Source organism: Mercenaria mercenaria, chromosome 2 (genome assembly GCF_021730395.1).
Source record: "Mercenaria mercenaria strain notata chromosome 2, MADL_Memer_1, whole genome shotgun sequence".
Lineage (NCBI taxonomy): Eukaryota > Metazoa > Mollusca > Bivalvia > Venerida > Veneridae > Mercenaria > Mercenaria mercenaria.
This window is the reverse complement of record NC_069362.1, coordinates 104,606,098-104,624,302: the sequence shown is the minus strand read 5'-3', so window position 1 is coordinate 104,624,302 and position 18,205 is coordinate 104,606,098. Positions and strand designations below refer to the sequence as shown.

Below are 18,205 nucleotides of genomic sequence, written 5' to 3'. Positions count from 1 at the left end.
CCTTTTTTCTTAAAATTTCAGGTTATAGTATTTATGCACTTTCACTCTATCTCTGTTATTACCAAACAGATTTGATTCACACTCTAAACATCATCATCCACATCATATGACACAAAGACAATAACTCTTACACAATATTAAATTTTGTTTAATTTAATATCACCCTTTTTAGCTCACCTGTCACAAAGTGACAAGGTGAGCTTTTGTGATCGCGCGGTGTCCGTCGTCCGTCGTGCGTCCGTGCGTACGTGCGTCCGTAAACTTTTGCTTGTGACCACTCTAGAGGTCACATTTTTCATGGGATCTTTATGAAAGTTGGTCAGAATGTTCATCTTGATGATATCTAGGTCAAGTTCGAAACTGGGTCACGTGCCATCAAAAACTAGGTCAGTAGGTCTAAAAATAGAAAAACCTTGTGACCTCTCTAGAGGCCATATATTTCACAAGATCTTCATGAAAATTGGTCAGAATGTTTATCTTGATGATATCTAGGTCAAGTTCGAAACTGGGTCACGTGCTGTCAAAAACTAGGTCAGTAGATCTAAAAATAGAAAAACCTTGTGACCTCTCTAGAGGCCATATATTTCACAAGATCTTCTTGAAAATTGGTCAGAACGTTCACCTTGATGATATCTAGGTCAAGTTCGAAACTGGGTCAAGTGCCTTCAAAAACTAGGTCAGTAGGTCAAATAATAGAAAAACCTTGTGACCTCTCTAAAGGCCATATTTTTCATGGGATCTGTATGAAAGTTGGTCTGAGTGTTCATCTTGATGATAGCTAGGTCAGGTTTGAAAGTGGGTCACGTACGGTCAAAAACTAGGTCAGTAGGTCTAAAAATAGAAAAACCTTGTGACCTCTCTAGAGGCCATATATTTCATGAGATCTTCATGAAAATTGGTCAGAATGTTCATCTTGATGATATCTAGATCAAGTTCGAAAGTGGGTCACGTGCCGTCAAAAACTAGGTCAGTAGGTCAAATAATAGAAAAACCTTGTGACCTCTCTAGAGGCCATATTTTTCATGGGATCTGTATGAAAGTTAGTCAGAATGTTCATCTTGATGATATCTAGGTCGAGTTCGAAAGTGGGTCACGTACCTTCAAAAACTAGGTCAGTAGGTCAAATAATAAAAAAACCTTGTGACCTCTCTAGAGGCCATACTTGTGAATGGATCTTCATGAAAATTGGTCAGAATGTTCACCTTGATGATATCTAGGTCAATTTTGAAACTGGGTCACGTACCTTAAAAAACTAGGTCAGTAGGTCAAATAATAAAAAAACCTTGTGACCTCTCTAGAGGCCATACTTTTCATGGGATCTGTATGAAAGTTGGTCTGAATGTTCATCTTGATGATATCTAGGTCAAATTTGAAACTTGGTCAACTGCGGTCAAAAACTAGGTCAGTAGGTCTAAAATTATTAAAATCTTTTGACTTCTCTAGAGGCCATATTTTTCAATGGATCTTCATGAAAATTGATCTGATGTTCACCTTGATGATATCTAGGTCAGTTTCGAAACTGGGTCACGTGCGGTCAAAAACTAGGCCAGTAGGTATAAAAATAGAAAAACCTTGTGACCTCTCAAGAGGCCATATTTTTCATGAGATCTTCATGAAAATTAGTGAGAATGTTCACCTTGATGATATCTAGGTAAAGTTCAAAACAGGGTCACGTACCTTCGAAAACTAGGTCAATAGGTCAAATAATAGAAAAACCTTGTGACCTCTCTAGAGACCATATTTTTCAATGGATCTTCATGAAAATTGGTCAGAATTTTTATCTTGATAATACCTAGGTCATGTTCAAAACTAGGTCACTATGTCAAATAATAGAAAAAACGACGTCATACTCAAAACTGGGTCATGTGGGAAGAGGTGAGCGATTCAGGACCATCATGGTCCTCTTGTTTGCTTAAAATTTCAGGTTGTCGTTTTGATGCACTTTCACTTTATCTCTGTTATTACCAAATGGATTTGATTCAAACTTATAATAGTTGTACCACATCATCACCCACACCATATATGATACTAGGGCCATAACTCTTGCATCAATATTTCATGAATTATGCAGGGCTCCAGATAAGATGCGTATTAGCGTAAATTACGCTTTGAAATAATGCATATACGCATGTCTGATAATTTTTAAGCATATAAAAACGTATATGAAATAACAGAAACGCATGCAATGACTTACTTTTTACTGGCATAAACAAAATCTGAATCGTCCGAATGCTTTATGTAACAGAGCACAGTCGGCATTAATTCTCCCACATTGAACGTACACACACATTGAATGGTACTCTATAAACCTAGGTTAAACTATTTTTTACACTCAATGTCTGCTTATATCAAATAGTTGGGAATTAATATTGATGCCATTATGGTACGGTAGTGTATTTTAAAGCGGTGTCGATTTAAAATATCAACTTCCAGTGCGGAATAAACAAAAATGTCTCTTTTCTAAGAATGTATAAGTGAACAAACACTACGCATTTTTTAAACCAACAAGACTGATCCCCAAAACATAGCTAAAGGTATATTGAATATTCTATTTTATTCGGTAGCGAGTGTGAAGCCAAAGCAAGCCAAGGGAAAAAAAAAAGCAAAAACTTAAATGATGAATTGAAACTCAACTGCAAACAAATGCATGGGTGTTACACCCAATAAATATGTTATAAAACTGATTTCTGTTTTTTTTTCACATTAATAAATTTTCAGGAGTAAAATTACTTCTAGTCAATTTCAGATTTTACCATTTTACTCATTCACAAAAAATATGTTGAATAAATACTCATTGGCCAAAAAAATTATCTGGAGCCCTGATTATGTCTCCTTTTTACTTAGAATTTCAGGTTAATTTTGGTGCACTTTTATTTTATCTTTGGCATTACTTAATGAATTTGATTAAATCTTAAATTAGTTTTTCCAGATCATCATCCTCATATCACACCAAGTCAGTAACCCTGGTGCAAATATTTTATGAGTTATATCCCCTTTTTACTTAGAATTTCACTCTAATTTTTATGCTTTTTATATCTATGTTGTTGCTAAATGGATTTAATCAAACTTAAAATGGTTGTTCCACATCATCACTCACATCATTATAACACAAATTTGATAAAGCTGGCACCAGTCTGTTCTGAGTTATGCCCTCTTTTTGCTAATAGAATTTCCGGTTCAAGTTGCAATGCACTTTTGCTGTGTCTCCAGTATTACTTAACAGATTTGATTCAAACTTAAAATAGTTGTTCCGAAATAGCCACAAGATATGACACATGGTGCATTACTTTTGCAGAAGTTTTCCATGAATTATGTTCCTGTTATACTGATTTAATGTTTTGAGACTTAGGCTATTATCCAGTATCTTCATCCACATTTGAGTCATTAAACACTGCAGTGACAGCTTCAGCTTCCTCAGATGTGCCCATTTTCACTATCCAGCATAAAAATAATCAAGCACGTTGTCTCCTGTGACAGCCCTTGTTTTTAGGTACATTGTTTGCTTGATGGGTGAAACACTATTTTTTCAAGTATTTTAGTTCTGTAAGGGAAATCAGTTAATCTAACTGATGTTTCTGTATTTTGCACCAATATTGACTTTTTCTCCACACATGAGTCATTGGTGGCATATGAATGGTTTTAGGCACACTGTCTTTTTTTTTTTTTTTTAAACTGTCATTGCGAACTTACACCATACAATGATTTTTGATAGTAGAGAGAGTTTAACAAGGTGTGCATAATATTTTTGTATGCTGATGGGCATAATGCTTTTCTACATGTATAAAAAGAAATCTATCTGTCTATAAAGTTACAGCCCTTACAGCAGTCTCGGATACCAGATTATGTGTTTCCACAAATCTTGAGACCCAGGGTGCTGTTAAACACTGTTATAAATTGAATACATATATTTCAGTAAACCCTGGATATCAAGATGAAATTGTAACAGATTATCCACGTGCATCATACAGTGAACATGGACCTGCAATACCGCTTGAACGAAGAGGTTCTGATGCTTCGAGTTTTAACTCGGAGACTGGCATTGGGGTACACAGAAGGTCACAGTGGGCTAAAGAGGAAGGGCCAAGAGATACTGCTGTTTTGTTAGAAAGTCTTCCTAGCAAACAATTAGGTAAGTGAAAATCAGTTATTCTAGGGCTTCGACTTACAGGGTTTTGTTGTTTTTTTACCAGGAGGGGAAGGGGCCCAGGCCTGTGATTTGGGGGAAACATAGCTCGGTATTTGGAAAAAGGGGAATAAAAAAACTGATGTAAAGTCAATTTTTGGGGAAAGCTGCATGATTTAAAAGAAATTTTCTAAGGGGAAGGGCCTGTTAAAGGCCCCTATTATGAAGGAAAAAAAACCCTGACATGTAATAACTCGACATACAGCTCAGTAAGTTTCAGATACATTGTAGCTATGTATTTGGAAACAAGGCTGTAAATTGTTGAGTTTTTTTGTATGAAATTGCATGTTTGTCACAGTGGTTTTAAACTGTTTAAAATCCCTTACTAGCCACTTTAAGTACAGCAGTAGCAAAATTAAAATTTATGTAAGAAAATAGTTTAATTTTAGGGGTCACATAAAAATGTTTGAGCCACATGTGGTAATGTGACCCCTGTGCTCATTATTCTCCTGCAGCCAAATTAAGCCTTTAGTATTACAGTTGCCAAATTAAGCCATTCTCCAATGTCAATAGTATTCCAGCAGCCAATTAAAGCCTCTCCAATATCAATAGTATTCCAGAAGCCAAATTCAGCCTTTCTCCAATATCAGTAGTATTCAGACAGCCAAATTAAGCCTTTCCAATAACAATGGTACTCCAGTAGCCAAATTAAGCTTTTCTCCAATATCAGTAGTATTCAAACAGCCAAATTAAGCCTTTCCAATATCAATGGTACTCCAGTAGCCAAATTAAGCTTTTCTCCAATATCAGTAGTATTCAAACAGCCAAATTAAGCCTTTCCAATATCAATGGTACTCCAGTAGCCAAATTAAGCTTTTCTCCAATATCAGTAGTATTCAAACAGCCAAATTAAGCCCCAATAATCACACCTAGTTCTTGCTTTATGTGATGAGAATTCACTGCAAAAGTATTCCATTTTGTTTCATTACAGAGAAGATGGCCAGTGAGATTGCACATGGTCAGACAGTGAGAAAGAAATCCAGTAGAAGGAAATCTTTTCACCCTAACTTACATTTTCCACAAGGTAGAGATGTTTCCGAGGACTTTATTCGGGCAGTGCATGATAATCCAGATGCAGCCGAACTTGAAGATGATGATATCAAGGCCATGACGATGAATCTGTCGCAAAAACGAAGACTTAAGTAAGTATTGGCTAGCTGAGAAGTTACGATATTGAATGATGTGGGTAGAAGATACCCTGTATGTTTGCTAAACTGCTGAATATGCACTAAAATAGACTGGTAGAGTTAGTCTAGTATGTAGCTTGATATCCCAGTATTGGCATTTTCCTTACCTGCTTTAGGAGGCAGTAATTGTAAAACATCAAACAGTAGGCTTACTAGAATGTGTTTAGAATAATCACAGAATGTGTTTAGAACAGTCACAGAATGTGTTTAGAATAAGCACAAATGGAATGACAGAAGTCTTTAACATGAATTTTGTGGCTTTCATGTATTTTGTACTAAAGTATATTACAGTTCTCCAAATTAGTATCTTAATTTTCTACAAGTGATACAGATTTTCAATTTTCAGTCAGCATCCTGCATTTTAAATTTCTGTACCTGACGAGTTACCAGCTCATTAGGCAGGAATTTTCATGATTAGATAAACTTGTAAATGTTTAGCAAAGGGAATTGGCAAATGGGTCCATTATGTTTGTTTAAATGTGAGTGGATTGAGTTCAATGACCTATTCTAGTGCCCTTGAGCCAAAATACTCAAATCCGCATACTACTGTGACTACACCCTAAAACCTTGTCTTAGTCATAAACAGCAATCCACCCACATTTCAACACAGTCCACCAATGAGCCAGATCCCTTTGATGTTTAGAAGGTAGTGAAAATAAAACCCACAAAGAAATATGTGGTGTTAAATGATTTTTGATTTTTGTACCCTTTTCAAAATTGAAAAATGTGAATTTTCAGTTGATTTGGCGTTTGGAGGTCTGGATTAAAAAACTTTATTATATTAGAGTGTTAACTTTAAATATTATTGCAGTTGAATTTCCAGTTAATTTCTTGTGTTTGATTATCTTCCATATTAAGCTAGTTTTAGGCTTTTGATTGAGCTATTCTTAGCCATCATTCCTTGCAGTTAAATGTAAACTTCCTTAAACTTCACAAATACTGCATTTTTGAGTAATCAGTGGATTTATGTTGTTAGCTCACCAGAGCAAGAATTGCTCAAGTTGAGCTATTGTTACCAGTCATTGTCCGGCATCGTGCAGTGTTTAGTTTATACATAATTTATTTTAGGTCGATTGTGAAGGAAGTTCTACAACTTATATTAATCACTCTCGACACCTCATTCCTGATGGAATCCATCGCCACGAGGGTATGAGAGTAGAGGCCAGTTTCTGCCCTTTTAATGCTGAGCGCCAAGCAAGGGAGCCACTGGTACCATTTTTACGTCTTTGGTATGACGCGGCCGGGATCAAACCCACGACCTCCTGCACTCGAAGCGGACGCTCTACCACTAGGCTATCGAGGCAGTGTTTGTCGTGTGTCGTGCGTCAACATTTGTCTGTTAACACTCTAGAGGCCACATTTGTGACCCAATCTTTATGAAACATGGTCAGAATGTTTGTCTTGATGATCTCTAAGTCAAGTTTGAAACTGGGTCATGTTGGGTCACAAATTAGGTCACTAGGCCAAATCAAAGGAAAATCTTGTTAACACTTAGAGTCCACAGTTTAAGTTTGAAACTAATGAGAATTGGTCAGAATGGTTGTCTTGATGACCTCTAGGTCAAGTTCGAATCTTGGTCAAGTGGGTTCAAAAACTAGTTCACCCAGTCAAATCAAAGGAAAAGCTTATTAACACTCTAGAGGCCACATTTATGATCCTATCTTCGTGAAACTTGGTCAGAATGTTTGTCTTGATGATCTCTAGGTAAAGTTTGAAACTGGGTCATATGGGATCAAAAACTAGGTCACTAGGCCAGATCAAAGGAAAATCTTGTTAACACTAGAGTCCACAGTTTAAGTTTGAAACTCATGAGAATTGAAAACTTGTTAGCACTCTAGAGGTCACATTTATGACCCTATTTCATGAGACTTGGTCAGAATGTTTGTCTTGATGACCTTTAGGTCAGTTTTGTATTTTGATCATTTGGGGTCAAAAACTAGGTCACCTGATCAAATCAAACACTCTAGAGGCCAGATTTATGACCTATCTTTATGAAACTTGGTCAGAATATTTATCTTGATGATTCCTAGGCCAAGATTGAAACTGGGTCATGTGGGGTCAAAAACTAGGTCACCTGCTCAAATTAAAGGAAAAGCTTGTTAACATTGTAGAGGACACATTTATGATCCTATCTTCATGAAAGTTGGTCAGAATGTTTATCTTGATAATCCCTAGGTCAAGTTCAGATCTGGGTCATGTGGGATCAAAAACTAGGTCACATGCTCAAATTACATGAAAAGCTTGTTAACACTCTTGAGACCAGATTTATGATCCTATCTTCGTGAAACTTGGTCAGAATGTTTGTCTTGCTGATCTCTATGTCAAGTTTGAAACTGGTTCATGTGGGTCAAAAACTAGGTCAGTAGGCCAAATCAACTCTGGTGAGTGATATAGGGCCATCATGGCCCTCTTGTTTCTTTTAACTTGTTTCAAGACTACCTTTTATTCTTTCTTTCTCTCTGTTAAGTGTGCCTTTCAGCTGTTATGCGATTTCTGGAAGAATGGAGCCTGTGGTCCGTGGCACACAAAGGTCAAATATCATAGATATAATAAAGTCATCGTTACTTATGATTAAATCACAGTTTTTTGATATCATAAATTCTTTACTGTGTAAGGTGCACCAGTGTTTGCTTTAAAAAAAACCTGCAACTACCCATACCTTAATTCATGCAATATTATGAATGAAAATGTTCAGTGCTTAACACAGAAGAGCACAACTGTCCGTGAAATTACGCTGTTCTTATCAGTCTGTAGACCATTTTATGCAAGAATGCATGGAAAAATCCTTGCATGAAACTATACAACACAAATATACATCTGTTTGCAGCTGTTTTCTTGCTTAAAACCATTCTAGTTTCAAACCATACATGAAACCTTGCATGAACTTTCAGTATCATATGATTTAATTATTAGTAAACACATGCTTATTTTGCTAGAATTAATATTTCCACAGTCTCGTTTAAATTGACTTTCAAATTTCTTGCCCGTATCCACTGTGTTGCAGATGGTCAGTATTTTTGCCTGTCATCTGGAATGGATCTCTTGCCAAAGTACATCTTTGCTTGTTAAGTATTTTCTTCCCAAATCCTATTCTTCAATACAAGGCAACAGTCAGGTTGGTATTAAACTTGAAGCCTATTTGAGTCATTCTTGGGTCCACTTCCTGGAAAAAAACTTTATTGGTGAATGTACAGTCATAACTTTAAATAGGTTAGGTAGCTAGGGATTGAGCAACTGGCATCACTTATTCAAACCTTTGACCTGCTGTTGCTGAGACAGGTGCTTTAAACCACTGAGCCTCTGACAGGCTCTGTGTACAAAGAAAGTGACAGCAGCCTAAATTAAAGAATGCACCCAAAATTAAACAAATAAAGTTACTTTAGAACAAAGAAATTCAAGAATCAAGTCTGTTGGGCTTAACTACAGAATACATTGACATATTGGTCATATTAACATAAAATACACATTTAAATCTTCAGTGTACAAAGTAGACACAATCTGAAATTATCCTGTATACCGTACATGCACTTATGTATAAAATTATTCCATTATCTGTTACACAAAGTATATTTTATGAATATTTTAGCTCATTGAAGCATGTATAATTACTTTTTTTCACAGGAAATGTAATTTGAGACTGAATTTTATTTTCATTATAGATGTACAAAATATTAGAATACTTTGAAATTTAATACTACATTAATTCCTTTTTTCACTGCCACTGTGATATTTTATATTTTAGCACATTTTAACGTATTATAATCTTGTATAGAAACATTTAACATTATTCTGGTCTAATAGATAGGAGAAATTAGGATTTAAATTGTTTATTCACAGTTTAATGTGCTTAAAATGGAGAAATACAGTTAAAATGTTTTGTTTTTAAATACAGGAATAATTATAGATATTCTTGATTAAGAATCTGCTATAGATTGGGTAATATTCGTAGTTGAATTATTTTTGATAATATTCCATACAGTGCAAATCGTGAATTAAAAACAGACAGGACACTCAATAAGTGTCATCTTTTAATGCAGTGTATCCAGTTATACACTGTGGACTCCTACTACCGGTAATACAAATACAAATATAGTTGCTAACAGGCAGGACACAGTTGCACAGTGTGGATTACTACTTATACAAATATAACTTCTGACAGACGGGACAGTTATTAACTAGCATCATTTAATGCAGTGTAACCAGTTACACACTGGGATTTCTATACAAATAAAGTTGCTGACATCCATGTTAGGAAATAAAGGTGAAGCGAAAAATACCCAATCTGTAGTATTTAAGAATTTACATAGTTTATTCATAGTTAAATATATTCAGTGATGACAGTTTGTTTTGAACAGATGGAACAATTAGCACTGTATATGGAGGCATTCGTACCGCCTCAGTAACAGGGTGTTAAGGTGTTTAGCACTTATTTGTTGCTGTAAATTTTTAAATGACGAAATTAAGGTGCATGTTCACCAGTGTCTGCGATAAGATAGGTAGTGCTATGGTGGATCTGTATGTGAATTTTTTAAAAGAGGAATGTTATTTATTGATCAGGAGTGAAGTAAGCCTTAAGAGAAAACAGCCGAAAACATTGACACGATGGAAAAGATTCAAATATAACTGTAGTATAGTAAGTATATGTCTGTTGTGTTTATTTTATTTTATCACACATTCTAACACGACCAGATTTATTTTCCTATTATTAAAACAAAGAAGACTGAAACTGTGTGTTATTATGCAACAGAATCATTTCTTGTAAGCCACAATTATTACAGCATAATGTCATAATCATCACAGCGATGTGCTAGAAAAGAAATATAAATAAAGCAAATATCTAGTAGATGTTGTCAAGGATGTACATAATAATCGCTGATATCGTATTAGAATAAAAATGATGTATCTCCAACAGTGGTTTTCTCTTGAATAAAATGATTGTTTGGCATTCATATCATCTCAGTTGTGTATTATTATATCACGTGTGATATTTGTGATATAATTCCTCCTCATCTGAACTCCAAACAATGATTTTATTCAACAACAAATTACTGTTTGGGATATATTTATTTTTTAAGTACGTGCACTTTCCTCAGAATTGTTGTGTTTTCAAAAGAAAATTATTTGAGCTAATATAACTTGCCAATGTGTACATGACATGTGTCTACATTTATTATGTCTCCCCCAGGAGACATATTGTTTTTGCCCTGTCCGTCCGTCCTTCCGTCCGTCCGTCCGTACGTCACACTTCATTTCCGAGCAATAACTGGAGAACCATTTGACCTAGAACCTTCAAACTTCATAGGGTTGTAGGGCTGCTGGAGTAGACGACCCCTATTGTTTTTGGGGTCACTCCATCAAAGGTCAAGGTCACAGGGGCCTGAACATTGAAAACCATTTCCGATCAATAACTAGAGAACCACTTGACCCAGAATGTTGAAACTTCATAGGATGATTGGCCATGAAGAGTAGATGACCCCTATTGATTTTGGGGTCACTCTGTCAAAGGTCAAGGTCACAGGGGCCTGAACATTGAAAACCATTTCCGATCAATAACTAGAGAACCACTTGACCAAGAATGTTGAAACTTCATAGGATGATTGGTCATGAAGAGTAGATGACCCCTATTGATTTTGGGGTCACTCCGTCAAAGGTCAAGGTCACTGGGGCCTGAACATTGAAAACCATTTCCGATCAATAACTAGAGAACCACTTGACCCAGAATGTTGAAACTTGCCTGTCCGTCCGTCCCTACTTCTGTCCGTCCATCCTTCCGTCCGTCCGTCCGTACGTCACACTTCATTTCCGAGCAATAACTGGAGAACCATTTGACCTAGAACCTTCAAACTTCATAGGGTTGTAGGGCTGCTGGAGTAGACGACCCCTATTGTTTTTGGGGTCACTCCATCAAAGGTCAAGGTCACAGGGGCCTGAACATTGAAAACCATTTCCGATCAATAACTAGAGAACCACTTGACCCAGAGTGTTGAAACTTCATAGGATGATTGGCCATGAAGAGTAGATGACCCCTATTGATTTTGGGGTCACTCCGTCAGAGGTCAAGGTCACAGGGGCCTTAACATTGAAAACCATTTCAGATCAATAACTAGAGAACCACTTGACCAAGAATGTTAAAACTTCATAGGATGATTGGTCATGAAGAGTAGATGACCCCTATTGATTTTGGGGTCACTCCGTCAAAGGTCAAGGTCACAGGGGCCTGAACATTGAAAACCATTTTCGATCAATAACTAGAGAACCACTTGACCCAGAATGTTGAAACTTCATAGGATGATTGGTCATGAAGAGTAGATGACCCCTATTGATTTTGGGATCACTCCATCAAAGGTCAAGGTCACAGGGGCCTGAACATGGAAAACCATTTCCGATCAATAACTAGAGAACCACTTGACCCAGAATGTTGAAACTTCATAGGATGATTGTACATGCAAAGTAGATGACCCCTATCGATTTTGGGGTCACTCCATTAAAGGTCAAGGTCACAGGGGCCTGAACATTGAAAACCATTTCCGGTCAGTAACTTGAGAACCACTTGACCCAGAATGTTGAAACTTAATAGGATGATTGGTCATGCAGAGTAGATGACCCCTAACGATTTTGGGGTCACTCTATGAATGGTCAAGGTCACAGGGGCCTGAACATTGAAAACCATTTCCGGTCAGTAACTTGAGAACCACTTGACCCAGAATGATGAAACTTCATAGGATGATTGGTCATGCAGAGTAGATGACCCCTAACGATTTTAGGGTCACCCTGTTAAAGGTCATAGCCACAGGGGCCTGAACATGGAAAACCATTTCCAATCAATAACTTGAGAACCTCTCGATTCAGAATGTTGAAACTTCATAGGATGATTGTTCATGCAGAGTAAATGACCCCTATTGTTTTTGGGGTCACTCCGTTAAAGGTCAAGGTCACAGAGGCCTGAACATTGATAACCAGTTCCGATCAATAACTTGAGAACCGCTTGACCCAGAATGTTGAAACTTCATAGAATGATTGAACATGCAGAGTAGATGACCCCTATTGATTTTGGAGTCAGTCTATTAAAGGTCAAGGTCACAGTGGCCTGTTCATGTAAAATCATTTTTTGGAAATAACTTGAGAACCACTTGACCTACAATGTTGAAACTTAATAGGATGATTGGACATGCAGAGTAGATGACCCCTATTTATTTTGAGGTCACTTGATCAAAGGTCAAGGTCACAGGAGCCTGAACAGTGACTTGAGAACCACTAGGCCAAGAGTGTTGAAATTTAGCGGGATGACTGGACATGCCAAGTAGATGATCCCTATTGCAGCCAACCATCAGTGTCTCTTTGACTTTTGCTCCTGACCCCTATTGACTTCTTGCCTATAGGACTTTGCATTGGGGGAGACATGCGATTTTTTACAAAAGCATTTTCTAGTTTATAATTGCCAATAATAACACATATTGGCGACATCTTCAGAAAAATGTTTAGTAATATTAGTTGAAAGATTTGCTTAAGATACAGTTATTTCAGATGCTTCACTGGTTAATAAACACCCATACACAGGACTCGTATCAGAAAGAATTTTAGTTTAGTGTAGGATAACACTTGCAACCCTTGGTTTTGTAGTTAGGCATCTAACAATTGGATCATGGAGTCCACCCATAGTATAATTTACTACAAGTTTAGCTTTGTCTAGAAGCTAGTCAATAACTTATTTATTATGCTAATGTTCAACATAACTGCAGCTGAAATAATATACTGATATAATATTGACCAGTTATGCAAAAAGGAAACAACATTCATCTAGAAAAAGTCTCTTTGGGTTTATGTACTGCAAAACCTGGTTCTCTAATTTACAATGCATTTGCAATTGCTCACACAGAAAGCAAGGTTAAAAAAAAACCTCCATGGGATTCGCAAGCTTTGGTCTTTTTCGTTGCTTTTAAACAAAAATCCTACATCGTGATTCCGACCTGTCAAGACTGGCCGGAGGGGAGACATATTGTTTGTTTTTGCCCTGTCCGTCCGTCACACTTCATTTCCGATCAGTAACTGGAGAACCATTTGACCTAGAACCTTTAAACTTTATAGGATGGAAGGCTTATGGAGTAGACAACCCCTATTGTTTTTGGGGTCACTCCATCAAAGGTAAAGGTCACAGGGGCCTGAACATGGAAAACCATTTCCAATCGATAACTTGAGAACCACTTGACCCAGAATTGTGAAACTTCATAGGATGATTGGTGGTGCAGAGTAGATGACCCCTGTTGATTTTGGGGTCTTTTTGTTAAAGGTCAAGGTCATAAGGGGCCTGAACATGGAAAACCATTTCCTTAGGAACCACTTGACCCAGAATGTTGAAATTTCATAGGTTGATTGGACATGCAGAGTTGATGACCCCTATTAATTTTGGAGTCACTCTATTAAAGGTCAAGGTCACAGGGGCCTGAACATGGAAAACCATTTCCAGTCAGTAACTTGACCCAGAATGTTGAAACTAAATAGGATGATTGGCCATGCAAAGTAGATGACCTCTATCAATTTTGGGGTCACTCTGTTAAAGGTCAAGTTCACAGGGGCCTGAACATGGAAGACCATTTCTGATCAATAACTTGAGAACCACTTGACACAGAATGATGAAACTTAATAGGATGATTGGACATGCAGAGTAGATGACCCATATTGATTTTGGGGCCACTCTATAATATGTCAAGGTCACAGGGGCCTGAATATGGAAAATCATTTCTGGTCAGTAACTTGAGAACTACTTGACCCAGAATGTTGAAACTTCATAGAATGATTTGACATGCAGAGTAGATGACCCCTATTGATTTTGGGATCACTCTATTAAAGGTCAAGGTCGCAGCAGACAGAAAATGGAATCCATTCCTGGTCTATAACTAGAGAACCATTTGACCTAGAACCTTCAAACTTCATAGGGTGATGGGACTTACAGAGTAGATGACCCCTATTGTTTTTGGGGTCAATCCATCAAAGGTCAAGGTCACAGGGGCCAGAACATAGAAAACACTTTCCATTCAATTACTTTAGAACCGCTTGACCCAGAATGTTGAAACTTAATAGGATGATTAGACATGCAGAGTAGATGACCCCTACTGATTTTAGGGTCATTTGATCAAAGGTCAAGGTCACGAGGGCCTGAACATGGAAAACCGTTTCCAGTTCATAACTTGAGAACCACAAGGCCCAGGATGTTGAAACTAGTGGGATGATTTGACATGCCAAGTAGATGATACCTGTTGCTGCCAACCATTAGTGTCTCTTAATTTGACTTTCGCCCATGTCCCCTATTTACTTTTTGCCTGTACTTTGGGGCAGACATGCGCTTTTCTACAAAAGCATCTTCTAGTTTTGATTTAAATTTTGCTGCATTATTTCAGACTTGGAAACACTTTAAATATAATCTAGCTGAGTTTGGATACTTCCTAAAACTATGGAGAGGTCACATGAAGAAGATAGAAGGTCATTTTGGTACAGGAGTACTCTCGTACTTCCTGTTTCTCAAGTGGCTATTTTACATCAATATACCTGTGTTTGTGCTGACCTTTGGCTTCGTGATACTGCCTCAGATCCTGTATAGACACATGGTCCAGGAAGGGAAGGCATACCCACAGAATGTATCGTTTACCGGAAAAGAGCTGCTTACTGGAGCAGTAAGTTACGATTTGAAGCGCTGATTAAACTGCAAAAAGTCTTGCGTTATTTTCAAGATTTTCATATTCTTGTAGACTTGAGATTTCCCCAGCATGATATATCTTTTCCATTATGTTAGTATCGTAAATTTAAATTGAATTGGCAAAAAGTGATTTATTGCCATTTTATTACATGAATCCTTACATAAATTGCCAGTCCATAGTTTTTACTATAGACCATAGGTGTTCAGGGCTGAAGTCAAGAACTTTGAAATTTGTTTACAGTAACATGCAGTGAAATACTCATTGAATGGCTTACCGATCAACAATCACATGTACATGGCGGACATCGGGCTAATAGTTTGAAGTAGATTGTTTTAATCAGAAAGCAAGCATCAAGGTTTCATGTCTGGAGCCAGGGGGCTATCAGAAAATTCTGTCGGACTACTAATTTTTTTCAAAGCATACCAGTTGGGCTACCTTGATGCTCTATATCAAGTAGCCCGGAAATCAATACTCAAGTCTTCATGATGGCGACATGAAACGTAATTTAGACAGTTGTCAGTAGTCCAATTGTTTTATCGAGTGATGCATGCCGGAGGCATTAATTATCTTACCACCAACTGTAACAATCATCGCAATAATAATGTTCAGCTCTCAGGTGTGAACAATATTTTATTATCTTACCAAAATTATATTCTTAGTTTGGACTTGCATTTTAGGTATTTATCAATTACACTCATTGCATTACACTGTCTTAAAATATGTCATTTATATAAAAAGAACTTTTTACATGTAATGTTTAACTTGTACATTTTTAGGGTTGGTTTGAAGAGACAGAGTTGTATTATGGTTACTACACGTATGAGACATTCAGCATCACTAAAGACTCGTACTACAACATGAAATATGCTTACCTGTTTACATGTGGAGGGTACTACCTCCTCTGTCTGATTATTTTAGCTTTAAGGTATGTAGTTAGGGTTATATTTGTTTATGCCCCCTTCAAAGAAGGGAAGTATATTTGAGCCGTGCCATGGGAAAACCAACATAGTGGGTATGCGACCAGCATGGATCCAGACCAGCCTGCACATCCGCGCAGTCTGGTCAGGATCCATGCTGTTCGCTAACAATTTCTCCAATTCCAATAGGCTTTAAAAGCGAACAGCATGGATCCTGACCAGACTGCGCGGATGCGCAGGCTGGTCTGGATCCATGCTGGTCGCACACCCACTATGTTGGTTTTCCCATGGTACGGCTCATTTGTTGTTTTCCTTAAGTTGCTTGTTTCATCTGTTTGGTAGACCATGGTCAGTAAAATAATGGAGAAAGCTTGGATACATGACCTATACTGTTTGTTTGATCGTTACCTGTGGTCAGTGATTTTTGGGCTCAGTACATAGCCAATTTCGCCACATATGATTCTCATATGAAACGATTACCATATGAAATCCATATGAATTTCTTATGATAATCATATCGTAATACGATCATATGCTTTTCATATGTACTATTTCATATGATTTTCATATGAAGGTTTTCATATGCTACTCATATGAAACAATTAACATATGAAAATCATATGAAATATTGTCCATATGAGACCCATATGTTTTTGATATGAAAACCATATACATATCTCAATGCATTATGAAAACAAAATGGCGGAGACAATGATGGTCTGTACAACATACTCCTCCGGGAACTGTTCAGAATTAGAGCTACATGTGATTTTGCGCGTTTCGGTCTTTTTTAGATGGAATGGCCTACCACCAAAGGGATGGAAATGACTGATAGGCCTAAATCAATGTACAAAAATATATGCAGCGCGGGTCATAAATCATGAGGGTGGAGTTGGGGGATCTCCATAATAAAGATTTTGTAATTTTAACTTCAATGTAATGAGTTTAAGATGCGATTTTTAGCCCCTTTAAATGCTAAAACTTTATTTTTCGGACAAGCAGTAAAATGTATAAACAGACAAAGCGGTTGGTGTGTGGGCTTTGGCAAATTAGGGGATCTCCCCTAAGAACATTTTTAAGGCGAAAATCGTGCACTTTGATGAGTTCTCGGTATAATTCTATGTTCTGTTTTCCTTGAAACTTGATACTGTAACAAAAACAAAAATCGGACGATTTTGCGGCCTCTCCTCCCCCACCCACCCCAACACCACTGAAGTTGCGGCTACGCTATATACTGCTAAAAAGATCTTTGGCATCTAATCGCTACAGAATAGTTCACATTTTGAGAATATTACCGGACTTTGATCTATGACCTTGACCCCTAACTGACCGGGTTCGAACCCGACTTGACCTGTTTTCTCTAGGGACAATTTTTGTTTTGCAACAATGTATCATTTATTAAAATCAGACATCAGGTTATAAAGATATGACTCCTCTGATAAGGCACACCTCTCTGCTCTCTTTAATATAATTATAAAGAATGCATATTTTCACGAAAAATGATACATTTTAAGACGGTCCCACGACGAAACTGTCGGCTGTAAAAATATACAAATTATATATCTCTTTACACAATGTATTAGATTTAATCATAAAAGTTATTTCATAAACATATTTTGTTATTAGAACATTCTACAATTATTTGAAGTTAATGAAAAACACGGGCGTTTTCCGTACAGAAAATTACGGAAATACACCTTTTATCCTAAATTACGTACAGACGGACGAACATATGTTGTTTGTTCTTGTCACAAACTTACAGATTTTGTCATTTCTATCAAAACAAGTATTTACTTGCTGTTATTTACCCAAAATAAATATTTTATACGCAGTTTTTCCTTATTTTACGGCTAATATTTTAAGTCAAAAAGGTTAAAGTTCATGCAGGAAATGTTCCCGGCGTGTCCGTCGAGGAAGAAAATTGTTTTTCATATTCGTTTAGACAATATTTCCAACTACTTATTAAAAGAAATTTCAGTTTTATAACGTATTCCTAACGTTTTTTATAATAAAATGAAATTGATGAATTTTTCGAAAAAATGCGACGAGAATTAGCGTTAATTAAATGGTCCCTATCGCCAGTCTACAGATCGTACAGACAGACAAAACTTACTGAAACTATTTATTTCAGTAGAAATAATTGATATACACCCAAGCGTGTTACTTCAGAGCCTTAGTTGATGTACTTTTTTTTAGAAAAATAAGGTGTATTGTCGTGCATTCTTT

At 36.9% G+C, this 18,205-nt stretch overlaps 1 protein-coding gene across 3 annotated transcripts in view; it reads left to right on the top strand.

Annotated features, from left to right (window-relative positions):
- The window catches only part of LOC123564776 (transmembrane channel-like protein 7), a 70,252-nt gene that overhangs the window by 4,464 nt on the left and 47,583 nt on the right, over positions 1-18,205 (top strand). For all 3 annotated transcript variants that reach the window (XM_045358590.2, XM_053537416.1, XM_053537417.1), the window contains exons 3-7: positions 3,914-4,129; positions 5,115-5,325; positions 9,928-10,003; positions 14,766-15,038; positions 15,839-15,987. In XM_045358590.2, the coding sequence (XP_045214525.2) occupies positions 3,914-4,129; positions 5,115-5,325; positions 9,928-10,003; positions 14,766-15,038; positions 15,839-15,987 (925 nt within the window). The remainder of the gene's footprint in view (positions 1-3,913; positions 4,130-5,114; positions 5,326-9,927; positions 10,004-14,765; positions 15,039-15,838; positions 15,988-18,205) is intronic.